This window comes from Dermacentor andersoni, chromosome 4, assembly GCF_023375885.2.
Source record: "Dermacentor andersoni chromosome 4, qqDerAnde1_hic_scaffold, whole genome shotgun sequence".
NCBI lineage: Eukaryota > Metazoa > Arthropoda > Arachnida > Ixodida > Ixodidae > Dermacentor > Dermacentor andersoni.
Window position 1 is genome coordinate 77,237,091 of NC_092817.1, and position 14,815 is coordinate 77,251,905.

At 44.7% G+C, this 14,815-nt stretch overlaps 1 protein-coding gene and 1 long non-coding RNA gene across 2 annotated transcripts; both read left to right on the forward strand.

The window, feature by feature from the left end:
- The first annotated feature begins 5,134 nt into the window (after positions 1 to 5,134).
- LOC140217107 (uncharacterized) lies at positions 5,135 to 5,680 on the forward strand. Its single transcript, XR_011893610.1, has 2 exons — positions 5,135 to 5,337; positions 5,630 to 5,680. It is a non-coding gene; the product is annotated as an uncharacterized lncRNA (long non-coding RNA).
- Positions 5,681 to 6,615: 935 nt separating this feature from the next.
- On the forward strand, positions 6,616 to 14,592 carry LOC129386356 (uncharacterized). The gene is made up of 5 exons (XM_055074215.1): positions 6,616 to 7,190; positions 9,602 to 9,709; positions 10,779 to 10,841; positions 12,709 to 12,762; positions 13,503 to 14,592. The coding sequence occupies exons 2-5, from the start codon at positions 9,644 to 9,646 to the stop codon at positions 13,863 to 13,865; spliced, it is 546 nt and encodes a 181-aa protein (XP_054930190.1). The 5' UTR covers positions 6,616 to 7,190; positions 9,602 to 9,643; the 3' UTR covers positions 13,866 to 14,592.
- The last annotated feature ends 223 nt before the right edge of the window (positions 14,593 to 14,815 follow it).

Here is a 14,815-nt window from a genome sequence, read left to right on the forward strand (position 1 = left end):
ACGAGGGACCAATAATCCAAGCGTTTCACGCTTCCGCATTTCATTTCTGTAACTCCAGTTGCGGTTACTTCAGCAGGCTGTCATGAGTTCTGTGCACCGAGTATAATTACGTTTCCTTCTGTGGTATATCGCCTTAGGCCTGGTCGCTCCACCCATTGCTCGGTAATCACCACACCCCTAATGTTTTGCGTGCAACTTGGTGCGTTCTTTTATTCGTTTCTTTTTCCTTCCAGTGCAGTTGCCCCAATGGTTGCTTCCTATCTTTCACTCTTGCCGTTGGAGACCGTCTACCCTCTCTTGTGTCTCCTGCATCAGGGCGGAAAGACGCCTTTGTATGCGACCATCGTTTAGGCAGAAAATCAAACTGCATGAAAAAGGGCAAAGTAAAAGATGCCAGTCATGAGTGACACATTAAGACAGCGATGCGCGCATAATGAATTATGCAAATGAGGCATTCGCGCCGGTTTCGCGAGCGCTTGATGCGTGCTCGCTCCTTCGGTGAACCTTCTTTTTTTTTTTGCTTTTTAAACGCTGACGCTGTTAATAGCATCGTAGATGCACTAATGACCTTTTTTTGTGTGTGTGTGTGTGTGTGTGTGTGCGTGTGCGTGTGCGTGTGCGTGTGCGTGTGTGTGTGTGTGTATGTGGTGATATTTTGCATAGAGGACATCGGGGAGAGAGTCGCTAAGTCTCTGAGAGGTTTGAAGTGTTTCAGAACATCTCAAGGCTTTGCTTTACGTGAGACGCGACAGCGGTTAGTAGCCGCTACAATATAGGGCCATATAGGGTCGCTTATAGACGAAAAATAGTTTCAATGTGCTCTGACGTTTACCGATTACTCATACTTGCATTTAATGCCTTCTCGCCTCATAATACCTTCTCGCCTTCTCACAACACGATGCAAGCCACATCCTGGCTGTATCACCAGCTTGCAGGTCGGCAATATTGGTTTTCCTAATGTTGTATTACTGCTCCATTTTGTGTCCTTTCTCTTGTACCTATCAAGGCTACCGAAAATATATCCTTCTGTTAACTTACTCTATAAATATCTTCAGCGACTTTGGCCGGTAGCAAAAACTGCATTGGATTAGCATTTGCTCAATGAGTGTCGAGAAATTGGAATAAAACGAAGGCGTCCGTAAAAGCCGTACCTAAAACGTAAAAGAAAAGAAAGACCCCTTTATGCTACTTCTTCATTGAGCCAAATTCAATCTACCACCTTTTTCCATCGACCATTGGTATTGGGGCATCGGTATTACGAGACAGCCAAAGGTACGTTTGTCGAACCATTTATAGTTTTCCTCTGCGACAGAAAACGATTACCACACAATTATCTTTTTCTTTTCACGAATAACTTATTTCTCCTTCAATAAATTATAAAAATGAAATAGCAAGAAGGCAAAGTTACAATATTAATATAAATAATATTATTATTCAAAATATAACTTATTCTTAACCTCGACGACCACTTACGCGTACTTTGCTTTAGATGTTATTATAATTATTTTCAAGTTCTTTTTGCTTCCACATGTTTATAGAAGACTGACTTGCACACTTTTTTATTTTATTTATTATTCGTTTCTTTCACTTCTTCGATTCCACTTTTTTGTTCGTTTAACATCTTACCACCCGCTCTGTTACCTCTTTCCCAGAGTGGGTTTGTGCCATTATATAACGTATCATCATCATCATCATCATCGTCGTCGTCGTCGTCGTCATCATCATCATCACTAAAATATGCTCGTGCGCTCGCGTGGTCAAGAAATTGATGAAGAAGAAGATTGACTGATGATCCAGAGGTGAGAGCTCTTGCTACGCTGCGGAAAAATACCCCTTCGCATGTCATAGTTCGCTGATTGTAGGGATAATTCGAATTTTCTGGCAAATCTCGATGCACAAAAGCGCGCAAACTACCAAAACAGGGTACCTCTATTGAATTTTTCCGCGAACACGGTTTATGCTACATAGATTGAATCTTGCTCATTATACTTTCATTTCAGAACGCAATATGTGTTTTCCGAACACGCCTGCCGCAATCAAGGTTTTAGCGGCATTCTGTTTCGTAAGTAAACTAAGTTCAAAAGAACAAGTTGGTTGGCTAACTGTCCTGCTATGGATAAGGCACGATAGAGGGAAATTAACGAGATATTGTGTTCTGTTTAAGTGCGGCATCATTACCTACGTTTCAGCGAAAACCTCGAAACCATACATAAAGAAACAGTGCATTGCCAACAAAACAGTAACATTTCCCGTAACGTACCATTTGCTGGAACGGGCATCAAGGTTTTGCGGTAATCGGCAAAGAGCTTATTGGTTCATTTAATTTTTAATGGTAATCATTCATTGCGCATTTGTGATAAGCGCAGAATGGAAGCCATTGAGTGCTAAAGGCATGCCCGCTTTTTAGTATCCCCGAGATTCGCACCAGTTTCTAGATACGAGTCTCCGAATGGGGACGTAAATGCGCATAGTTCAAGCCTTCATTGTGTACTCTAGAACAAAACTACGTAAAGCAGCAGTGCATTTCGTTAAGGTTTCATTGCTAATCAAGCGCCCTAGTGCTATAGTCTCAGAATTCATAACAAATAGACGCACCTTGCGTATTCGCCGGCTGAAATCACGTAAATACAGTATGTGCACGAAGTTTTCTTCGAAACGTCAATTATTTCTTGTTCATTGAACAGTTTCTTGACTATTATCGCGCAGTCCTATACGCCAATCAACTATATTAAAGTGATGGAGGAAAAATAACAACCACACATTGCTTAATTCGCTGCTTATGAGAATTAAAGACATCGTTGCAAAGCTTCGGTCTGCTAATGTTCGCTGAACGCCACCGTAATTTTGTTTCTTTGCGTAGTGCGTGAACATGTTCAACCTGATATATCTGTTCATGCGCTACCAAGACCTGCTGCCTCCAGACGCGCTGTATGTAAAGCACGAAATCGAGAAAGTCATGCCCGACGTCAAGAACCTCGACAAGTACTGTGAGTGCACTTGATCGAGCTTCTCATTCCTTTACTTAATATAATTTACTACGTGATCAAACTCTTTCCAGCCGCTAAGAGCACTCCCTAAGAAAAAAATTCAGCGGCTATTTAGCGGTAACTGCCAGAGAAATGCGTTAGCATTTTGCTGCACTTCTTTAAGGTCTCGGATCCACGATTCAAACCATGTTTACCACATGGCAAAGTGTTGTTCAGACGCTCATTCGACACACATCCTGCGTCTTCGAAGGACGAAATGTCTATCTCTCTCTCTCTCTCTCTCTCTCTCTCTCTCTCTATATATATATATATATATATATATATATATATATATATATATATATATATATATATATATATATATATATATATATATATATATATATATATATATATATATATATATATACACACTGCCCTGCCAGAGGCCGGACCCCGGCACAACGTAGGAAATGAAGGATGGTGTTTTACTACGTGCGTCCTCAACCTACAAGTGCCTGTTCAACTACCAGATCCCAGTAGACGGTGTGCGTGCGTGCGTGCGTGCGTGCGTGCGTGCGTGCGTGTGCGTGTGCGTGTGCGTGTGCGTGTGTGTGTGTGTGTGTGTGTGTGTGTGTTATCATAATCGCACACATGTGCAGGAAGCCAAGTTTCTGTCAAGGCAATAATTTTTGTATCACACTTGTCGTTTGCCGAAGATAAAGAATAAAATTTATTCGCAAGGCTCCTGATATTTGTAAAAGAAAAGTAAGGTAAAGCTGTTTGTGATGTTCAGCGTGTCCCTATTGGGACGCACGTAATGGAACCACATGATTCTGTAGCGGACCAGATGCATTCTACGCTCTTTACCGGATGCTATTGGTACACGTGTCATAAATATATTATTTATCGTTCATAAACAATTTATTGTAGTAGAATTTAAAGCTGGAGGAACCGGGGTGACTGGTACCGAACTCGATTAGCTTTTTGCGAGCATTGCGGCTGGGCACCGAGAATTCTTCACTAATTGAAAGGTTATTTTGTTTGAATTGACTGCCCATCCCGAACACTTTCTCCTGTGTTTTGGAATGTGAAAATTTTGCAAGTATCGCGCGACACTTGTTAGGTTGGAAAGAGCCGAGGCGCACTAGGTGCGTATAATTGCACCACTACAGCGAGCAGCTTCAAAGCTGACGTAGGCATGAGAGGTGTCGAAAACTTTGAATTGTGCGAGTCTAAGTGGTTCGTATCTTAATTGCTTGATTACCCACGTCACACTGTCGCAACTACTCGAACGAATTCTGTTTTTTGGGAAACGTCACAAACTTCTGCTATTTTCTAGAAGGCGGAAGCTGTGAAATGGTAGAGGTTTCTAAACACAAAAGGAAGGCACGGGCCACTGGTCTTATATAATAAATATTTGCCTTCATACCTGTAGCTCACGGCCCGTGCATGCAGGCGAGTACGCGTGCTTCGCGATCGTGGTAGGCAAGAATGATTCGGTTTGGAATGTCAACAAATTTTCAATGCCTACACAACTCGGAAACCATCAAGATTGACCTGAGGAATGCTGGAATGGCGAAAAAAAATTAATTTCAACTTGTGAAAATTATTCGAATAGCACACAACAAGAATAGCTCACTTTTGGCTTCTATATTAAGGCGGATTTTTTTATTTCCCTTAGTGCCCATTCGGCTCCTACAAAATCTAAACGCAATAATACGCAGTGACGCATAGCTGCGGAAGAGAATTATGTCGGCTTTGGCTCTTAATGGCTCAAAACACGAAATTTGCAGGTTCGTTGCTCACGACATGAATCAAATCTCTTAGCCCGCTGGTCCTGCTACTCTTAGTCACTCTGCTCAGCATCCCGCCCTTGGTAGTCCTTGCGTGCGAGAGCGCATGGTTAAGGAGTGGTGCAGTATCTGTGCAGAGTCACGATCTGTTGCTCGTTTTGCTTATCTCAAAGCGAGCATAACAGTCGGGGCAAAATGATTTCCCAAGTGGGGTGCATTTCTGAAATCCCGAAAATTGCGGCCGCTGCGACCTTTGCTTTGCCCCCTTGTTACGAGCCGGTGGGTGTCCAGCGGCGGAATCCGAGCCACGCAGCTTTTGCGGCCTCGTAGACGTTGCAGCGGTTATTGTTAAAGGCAGCACTTGACGCACACGTATAGCGCATGGGAAACAGTACGCTCGCACATTGTCGTTTCTAGTGACGAGTTGCTTAGTTAATTTTTATGTAATTAATTAGGCCTTGCTTCATTTTTTTTTTCATTTCGCAGTGACTCGGAGACACGGGGCTGTCTTCCTGAGCAGCCTCGCGGGAATCAGCGTTGTGTTCGATTTCATCCTTTACGTGGGAGTAGAACACGTGAGTTCACTTTCATTCTTCATTGGACGAGGAACGTGAGTGAAGAATACATTGTCAGTCATTTACCGTCAGCAGAGCGTTCTTTACTGTGGGCTACTTATAAGGCATTTCTTGGAGGCTTGTGAGTGATTTTATTTTCGCCTCATTGTCACCTTAAACACATAACAGCAGTAGCGCCTAATTTTCGTTCACGCCCCACGATGAGAAAACCATATTACGAACACCACAGACATCCAACGTCTGCCCACATGGGTGGCCTCCCTATTGCTAAAATGCGACGTCACTCCTGCAGCAACAGCCCAGCCTGATCCTGAGTGCGTGGCTTTGGGGCATCGTTGACTGTTCCGTCGACGCCGCCGTTGGGATCGCGTCGGGAAATTTGACCTTCATGGACGTAAGAGCGGTGGAGGCGCGGTTTTCGTTCTTTTTGACTCTCGAGCTTTGTTTATGCTAAGAATAAGCGCAACAAAACTAATGCCAGACCAGAAAAATTAGTCAAATGCACTTCCGCCATTGCCGCCTATACTGTGTTTTGTTTCACTGTAACATTGTGCTGGGCGGTAAACCACAGAAACCACGTAGAGATGGCATCGGCCAATCAGGAACAGCAAAACTGAAAATGACATTGTTCCAGGCGTTGAAGTTGCTTTGCATCAAAACCGGCATGCCCTGTAGCTTTCGCTATACTGTCACAATACTCTGAAAAAAAGAAAGAGCATTTAATCACGACATGGTCGAGGTGCAGTTCAGACGAATTGTGCAGAGTTTGCAGACAGCAACTGCTGACTTAATGTTTATTTTTATTTTTTTTCAACGCTCCAAGACGATCGCCAAATTGTGCCTTCGGCAGCCGCAATTCGCATCAACGCTCTAATTTTGTCACAACTTATCGGTTCTGCAGTTATCATAGCGGTTTCACGGGAGGTCAGCGCTAACTCGTATTACTGAAAAAAAGACAGCTGTGCGACCGGTGATCTTACTTGCGACAAAAAAAAATTGAACTCAACACACAATTGTAGCCTGTCCCCCCTATGTGGAAGGCTCACATTGATCTCTTGGCTTTGGCTACTGCAATAGTCTTTTCTGGTCTTGGCTGCAGCAACGCCCTCGCCTCGCGACTTGAGCCCCGAGGAATACTTATCTCCCAGCACTTAATGTAGCTCGTTTTTCCCGAGGCTTAGTATCTCGCAATTCGGATACTAATGACCATCCTTATATAACACATTTCAGTGGCTTGCAGTAGAGCCAGAAAACTACACGACTGAGCCCGTAGAAAAGTCTCTATACGTAAGTATAACGGACAGGCTTGCATGTTTTCAAACTATATAAAGCTAACTGCATTAACAAGACTGCGATGAATTAGGTGCATTAATTCAAACGTGTCGCTGTGTTGAACAAACAATACCTAAAGTGAACCTAGAACTAAGCTTTAACTCTTGGGGCATTCATTATTGCTTAAGCAAATGCTATTTAGTCGCCATTCTTTTCTTTTTCTTAGTTCATTTTACTTCGTCGCTTCCTTCCTGAAACATTGCGTTAGTAACCCAAATTAAATTATAGCGCTAATAATTAAACACCCCTGGAGATTATGTTTGCCACCATGTTCTCCTCGTTCGAACACTAGGGGTCTAGTAGTGAGTTAAATTGCTAATAACCTAATCAGCACTATTGCATATGTCTATAGCGCGCATATATTTATCTCTCCCTTTCCTTGGTTCCTACTGCGTCAGTTATACAGAAAGAGGTACGGCAACACTACCACGCAGCAGACGACGTCTACGTCTACGACCATTGCCAACGATGAAGGGCCTCGTAGCAACGACACCGAGTACGCCCGAGGGCGGAAAAAGCCCGTGAGCTCCATAGCAACGAATTATTTTTCTTTCTTCTCGCGTTTGCATAGGTTTATTTTTCTTTTTTTTCTATTTAATTATGCTTACCCCTATGGACCTACAGTTACCGAAACATGATTTTAATTGTGGGCTAGCAACGGCGTGAAGTAGTGATTATGCAAGACGGACATCAAGTTATACAAATGGTATTGCTGGTTCGCATATTACTCTAATATCAACACATCATATTGTCACGTGGTAGTGAGGGTCGAGAACACAGCAGCAATACGGTGAATGGCGAAACTAACTCCTTATATTTCGCACCTGTGCCTAGAAAAACAGGCTACACTCAAAGCACAGCGATAGCGGCGAACACAAGTCGGCGATCGTCGAAAATATGATCAGCGGGTCAAGCGCGTCGGCTTTACTGCATGAGTCATCGAACGTTCCAGATTAATCGCTAGTGTCCGCGTGTCCTCAAGAAAGTACTGCACAATTCGCGTCGCGCGTACAGTCAGATTACACAAGGTTCGGTGGCAACGGACAGCGGATAGAACCATCGATAACGTTCGAGAAACTTCCGATGCATGCCGTGGCGTCCTTCGCTGAGCGATAACATTTGTTAATCGGTTAAAAGCGGTCACCCGAGAAAGTTAAACAAGTGCACGTGTCAATATATTTAGACGTGGGACACCCATTCCACTCAAGCGTTGTGTGACATCTCAGTTCACCCGAGGGGTCGAGAGGTATCCGGAAGACAGCACGTAGCACTCATGGCAGGGAAGCACCGACCCTCTGCCTTTTCTCGCGCGAATGAAGACTGGGAGGGCGGTGGGGACAAAAAGGGGTTAGAAAAAATAAATCAGGCATATCCGGTTCACATGCTGGAATCTGTCTATGTGAAACGAAGCTTTTGTAAAGGGCAGTAAAGTAGTATAAAACTGTTCATCGTCTGCAACGTGGTTCGCAGCTTAGCGATTGCGAATTCACAACCGATGGAGATCCACCACGTGACTCACGTGATTCACGCGGCCGCGGATTGCACCATCTCGAGGATAAGCCAACTTTGCTACTGCACTGTTTCCAAGATCAGCCCACCTTAATCGACAGGAAGCCGGTCGAGCAGACGCACCATATCCAAGAAAAGAAGGCACAGAAACCTTCGCGTTAATAAAGTTGTTTATGCGCTGGGAGGCTTATTTTTGTTACAGTGCTAAAGTTTAGGTGCCGTTTGTTGTTTCATTACGCAATTTTGTAGAGAACTGAGCCGTCCACAGGAGCACGTAGAGGTAGTACAATTATGGCTATATAAGCCTATTCGTTAAGCGAGTACCATACTGTGTGAGATATAAGCAGCAATACAACAGCAGTAGCCATGATCAGCAAAGTCTGGGTTAGTTCGGAAGGAAGCCTCGCTCTATAAAGTGCCAGAGACAAAGCAGGTGGACGTTGGCTCGCTCGCCTTCTTAATCGATCTGAGTTGGCGCGTTGCATGCGTGCTTGGGTGTGAGCCACAACGTGTTTCTAACATGTCTCAGCAACGCTTAAAGGTATTTTATGCCTGCGTGAGCGTGAATCACGCCGCTCAAGCTGAATGTCACAGAGACGTCACTCGTAAGACGGCCGGTAGAAAGGGTGCTTTAGTCGCAACTCACCGTGAATGCCGCAATTTTAACGATGACTTTTATAATTTAAGGAATATCGAGCAAGCAACGTCATGAAAGAATAAATGCGACGCTTCTGAACCCCGAAGTTGTACGATTTGCTAAATGTTTTCCCAGATTTGGGGAACACCGGATGCGAAGTTGCTCTCATTTAGGTTCCTTTTGCCAGAGAAAGATGACAATGCCCGCAAGATGCCCAAGTGAATTTGTCAATTTAAGTGGCATGGTGACACACGCTGAGACGTCGGGCCTTAAATATGCGGGAGTGGGAATAGATCAAAGCGTTTTTGGCGCTAGCTAGTTTGATTCATCCGACCATTGCGAGCTTTCGCGAGGATCGATCACTGATAATTATCCCTGGCCGTCACAAAGATATATTTGTCAACGTAGCCCTGGGCGCCGTGTTAGATCGGTGTCTTCGCGGCACACCAGCATACGGCGGCACCGACCCTCAAGACCACGCAGTTCGCGAAGGCAAGACAAGCCTATACCTTCCTTGTCTGTAGCGTCAAGGGCTCCTTCCACTGCGCCTTAGATGTTTGTCAGTGCATCCCGGTGAATCGTTTACATTAGGTGAACGTTATCGCTCCCACGCATCGCACTTGAGACAGAAGTGATAGCCTGCACAAAATGAGACAGAAAACGGCACGCGTTTTCTCCTTGAGAGTCGCTTCCTAGTAAAGCCAAATTTTGACCACTAGTATTGTGTGCGTCGTTAACAAACCCAATTTCTTTTTCTCCCTCTCTCTTTTATTCGCTCGTCATCAGTTATACAGGAAGGTACACGGCAGTGCTACCGTGTCACATAAGATGCCAAAAATCAATGCCACCGGAGGTGATCGTCGTACCGTGCACGCTCCATCTCAAAAAGTATTGGTGAGTTGTAGTATATCTAATTACAATCACCTCCTTCGTTTTTGTTTCTTGGCCAAGAAATAATTTTGTATTGAAAATCATTTTTCTTCCAAGCTGCAGTTTCATGAAGTTGCATGAGGATAATTTTGAGAAAATGCTGGTCATATTACGCAGATTAGGGCACATACGAACGGTATACAGGAAACCCCTTCGTTCGTATATGTAGTAGATACTTCGTATGGTATGTTCGTATAATAGAGAAAGAGAAGACTTCCAATAGTAGTAGTACTGCTCCACAAAGGTTTTGCCGAATGGAATACTAGGCTGTAATGAACATTAATTCCATAAGATGTGCAAGTTGGCCGACCGTATACAGTCTATGAAACTGAGGGCTTCGCGGTCTCAAGACTAGCATTAAGACCTGCTAAGTTTGTTTGGTCGGCATGCTGGGTCAAATTTCTTGGGGCTAAAAAGACAAGAAAACATCATAGTCTCGGCCAACATACGTTATCCTTAAAATCAGTATTTTATTCCCACTGAAAGACAAAGGCCTCTCCTGGAGATCTCCGAAGGCCCTCGTCTTGCGTCATCCAACGCTATCCTTTGCCTACAAATTTTATTACCGTGTATCACGCCTTATATCACGCTGCAATATCCTTATCACCGCCTAATCCTCTGCCGGCATGGCCTCTGTGTGTGTGTGTGTGTGCGTGTGTGTGTGTGTGTGTGTGTGTGTGTGTGTGTGTGTGTGTGTGTGTGTGTGTGTGTGTGTGTGCGTGTGCGTGTGCGTGTGTGTGTGTGTGTGTGTGTGTGTGTGTGTGTGTGTGTGTGTGTGTGTGTGTGTGTGTTTTGGCTTGGTCCTAGCGCTGAAATTCAGCCTGTGCGTCATCATTTAAGTTCAGCTGTTGCATAGCGTGGGAATGCTATTGCGCCCTCCGCACGTTGAATACCTTGTTGAGTCTCAGTATCGGCCGTGAGCTTTAATTTTAGAATTGACGACAGTTTGCTCTTAGTATCGGTTACTGTAGTAGGTGCAATTTGAATGTAAATCAAGGTGGCTAATCACCACTCAGTTATTTTTTTTCTCTAGTTGATACCGCAGGTAAGCGGCTACGAGTCAAGCGCGGCCAATTCTACGGCCTACCGACTTACAGTGAGTATACTAGTTGACAGTGCTTTTATACAAACCATAACTTGTGCTTCCATCGCTCAGACGGACGCATTCTTTCACTGTACTCTTGTGCAGCTTCTTCTTGTGTTTCGTAGAATTAACAAGAAGCGCCAAATGACGTTTGTTTTCTTTCTACCCGCTTATAACAACCACGTCGATATACGACGCAGGCTAGTAACCACCATTGCATTTGATGTTCGTGATCAATGGTTCTTGTTTTTGCTTTTGTTCTTGACTTTTTTTTTTCTGGGAAGAGCAAGGGGAGGGGGGATATTACACGAATACGTTCCCTCTAGGACCTCAAATGCAATGAAAATGTAGGCTTTGAATCTAAATTAAAAAAAGAAGAATTCGTGCAGATCAACTATCCCAGTGCGTCATATAAAAGCAACGTGTCATTGCGTGCGATGTTTCTCTTTTTGATGTCGTTTCGCTGTGCATTCATCAATTCTAAAAATTGTAGGCCCGTATAAGCATAATTCTTTTCACCGCCTTTTTTGTTACACGCTTTCGAGGCGTGTTTGAGGTGTCCTCTTTAGCTAAGTTTCTACCTCATTCTTGCATGCAATTGCACCTGTTGCTCGTGCTTCGTCCTTTAGAAGGCACAACGGCAATACAATAACATGCTTGAAGTGCCTTCTGGACTTGTCTGCCGCAGTAGAGCTCTCTCTCTTTCTTTTTCTTTTTTACATGTGCGAGATGAATTCCGAAGTAACGAAAAATGTCCATCTAGGGAGGCTGCATGTAAGCATAAGACTTCCAGAGAATGCTGCCTGTTAAAAAAAGAAAGATAATCCTGAAGTTTTACGTGCGATAACCGCGATCTGATTATGAAACACGCCGGTGGGGGACTCACTCAGGAGTACTATGACCCCCCCCCCCGGGGGGGGGTTCTTTAACGTACGCCTAAATCTAAGCGCACGAGCGTTTTCTGCACTCCACGCCATTAGAACGCGGCTGCCGCAGCCGGGCTCGAACCGGCGACCTCGACCACTGCCAAGCATTGGCCATAGCCAGTGCGCTACCGCGACGAATCGCTGCATGTCTCTCTCCTGATGCCAGCGCTAAATGCGCCGGTGACAATTTCGTTAAGCTAAGTTTTAATGCGAAAGCACTGAGGGCGGAGTTCACCCACTCTAGGTTTATCGCGTCTTTCTGACGAAAAAATGTGGGCCGACCCTAAAGGCAGTGCAGTCTAACACAGTGCCTCTCAAAGCGCTAGCTGTCACGAGGGAATAAGGCGAAAAGCCGGCACCAGACGCTAACGTAAGACATTTTTTTTTTATCTTTGGCAAGAAATAAGCATGCCTGCACAGGCTGGTGGGTGATGTGTACGTGTTATGTTTTTAATTGTAGGTTTTTGTCACATATTGTAATGAAAAAGAAAAAAATTGAGATCGTGGCTTCATGATTACAGTATCGGGATGCTATGCTGGAAGACAAAGGTTCAATACCACGATCGGTCATACATTTCTTTATAGTATTATAGGCGGACGTCTACCCATTTGGAGGTATCTAACAGAAAAGTCGTGGTGTGTCGTGAGCACGAGCGAACGCGTCACAGACGAAATCGCAAGCTTGTAAGAGATTCGAGGTATAGAAACGTCACTGTGATAAATGAGACTGTGCAAGGTCACCCGCGACACACGCGGGCACAGCTGTCGAGATGTCACAATTACATTCCAAGTATGACATCGTAGTCTTAGAATGTGAATGTAGCACCGCTAGCTCTAAGTGTGCTGTCGCATACTTGGAGAGCTGGCGGTGCTAAGTTCTGGCCTATAGTTTTGTTTCGCTTCAGGTCTGGGCCTACGTTTCGAAGCATGCTCCTTTTTTGTGCCTTCGCCAGGAGGAGCAAACTGCCGTGCTCGTCGTCTACGTCATATTGCGCCTGGCATTCAAGGTTCGTAAGCAAGCAGATTTCTCTCTCTTCTATATTCATTTCCTGTAGGGCGGCTTTCGTTTTAAAAGCAGACGTAGCAATGGTAATTCCAATATTCTTAATTTAGGAAAACAGATTTATTGCTACCAGTCACAGCTCAAAACGCATGATGGTTTTATTGTGGGAACCAACAATATTCATATGGATACAAATTAGTGGCAACTAAGCAATTATGCAATCGGCAGCAGTAATACCATTACTAAGCAACGAAGGCTATAAAACAGATCGCTCAGCTTTAAATATTTTAAATCTATGAAGATCTGTGGAAGCAAGAGAGCACGAAAAATGCAATTAAGCATTTGGCATTAAAATGCCTATAGGCATAATTTTTATGAGAGTATGGATTTGAGAGTTTTATGAGAGTATGGATTTATAGCATCATTGCGGTTATTTCAAGTTGTCGATCCTAAAAACTTTCCATGATTACGGTCAACGCGACTTAATTTCTGTAAGCTGCTTACTGCAAGAAGGCGTCTACATCTAAGTGTACTCTTCGAATGTCCGTGGTTTACTTTACCCTACAGACACTACGTATGCTCATAAAAGAGGGAAAGCGGGAAAAGGTTGAGATTTTTCAGACTGTACTTGCTCGCCTTTTTCCTACGTGTCAGTCTTCTCGCAGTCTACTGTGAAATAGCAACACAAAACTCAAATCACGCAGTCAGTAAATTGTATATTCAAAAGCAATGCACGTCCCGCAGCTCGTTGCGCTGGCGGGCATCAAGGACTACTCGAGCTACGTGATGGCTCAGCGCCAGAGGCGGCAGCTGGTGAAGCGACTAGACTACGAGGCCCAGGAGACGAGCATTAAGGACTCCAGCGGGGTTCAGACGCAGGACTCGATGCGCGGCTTCTCGGTGCCCTTGCCAGTGATGATGCCGCCTGCCGAGCTCGCGCCCGTGCCACCGGAACCCCTGGCGCCCCCTCCAGGCCCCGTGCCGCCCCCTCCAGGCCCCCTGCCGCTCTCTCCAGGCCCCATGCCGCATCTATTGCCGCCGGCTCCCCTACCTGGAAGTGCGGAGGCCAGCGACGCCCTGGTTTCCTGGAGTTCTCCCCTCCCATAGGAAATACGTATTCGACGACATTGTAAACTTTCCACGTAATATTACGTGTCCGAATAGCTATTTGTCCACCTCTTCCTTTAGGGCCCTCGGTGATGCGCAGAGGGACGAGCAGTGTCGGTCAGTGACCCGTTGTCAAGTTCCTAAGGTGATTCCAAGTACGTAGTCGGCAAGACCGACATTATTTTTGGGCACATAGCACGCTGTGATGTCCTGGTTGTAGTCATACAAAAAATTGGCAAATGCGACACAAAGCAGCGCTAGGTTTTGACGGATCGGGTAAATGGAAGATGTTGTGGTGTCGGTAATTCTTGTGTGAATACGTTTACCACAAAAAGTGACACGCTTTTGTTATTGCTTTGCACATTCTACGCCGCTGCAGAATGTGAGCTAAAAAAGAATTCAGCTACATGAAGTAAGCAAAGCACATGTTCACGCTCTTGAATGAGATGTGCGACACATCTAGAATGAAGTGATATAGTAGACGCAAAATCATGCTGTCTTTAACACCTGGAGATAATTTTACAAATTTGCAGAAACCTGGAAATGCCCAATATCGGTCTAAAAAAATCACTCATGTTGTTTGTCCTGTCGTTTCTTAAAATACTCTCCTTGTTTGAATACGCATGATGACACAGTGGGATATCATTGCCCTCTTGGCACAGTGATGGGCGGACTTCAACTTGCGTCACGAGAAATCGTTGCTCTGAATAAAGCAAGCAAATTGTCAGCAGTTTGTAATGCCATGCTTCATAGTAGTTTCCTACATAACATCATAAAAAACCACAGCACCGAACAGCCGAATAAACAATATCAATGCGGTTAGCATTCTTAGAATCTAACCGTTTTCCCACTCAATGATCCAAGTTGTCTACTAGCTTAGACCACTACGTATATGCTCGTGGGCATGGTGCCGTGGTGGTTGTTCTATCATCGCCAATTCAGCGTCTTTA

Excerpts from the sequence above, each read along its gene's own strand:
- LOC129386356 (XM_055074215.1), top strand. The coding sequence starts at position 9,644 with ATGCCAAAAATCAATGCCACCGGAGGTGATCGTCGTACCGTGCACGCT. Across the intron at positions 9,710-10,778 it reads CTCCATCTCAAAAAGTATTG|TTGATACCGCAGGTAAGCGG; the intron begins GTGAGTTGTAGT and ends TTTTTTCTCTAG. Across the intron at positions 10,842-12,708 it reads CTACGGCCTACCGACTTACA|GAGGAGCAAACTGCCGTGCT; the intron begins GTGAGTATACTA and ends TGCCTTCGCCAG.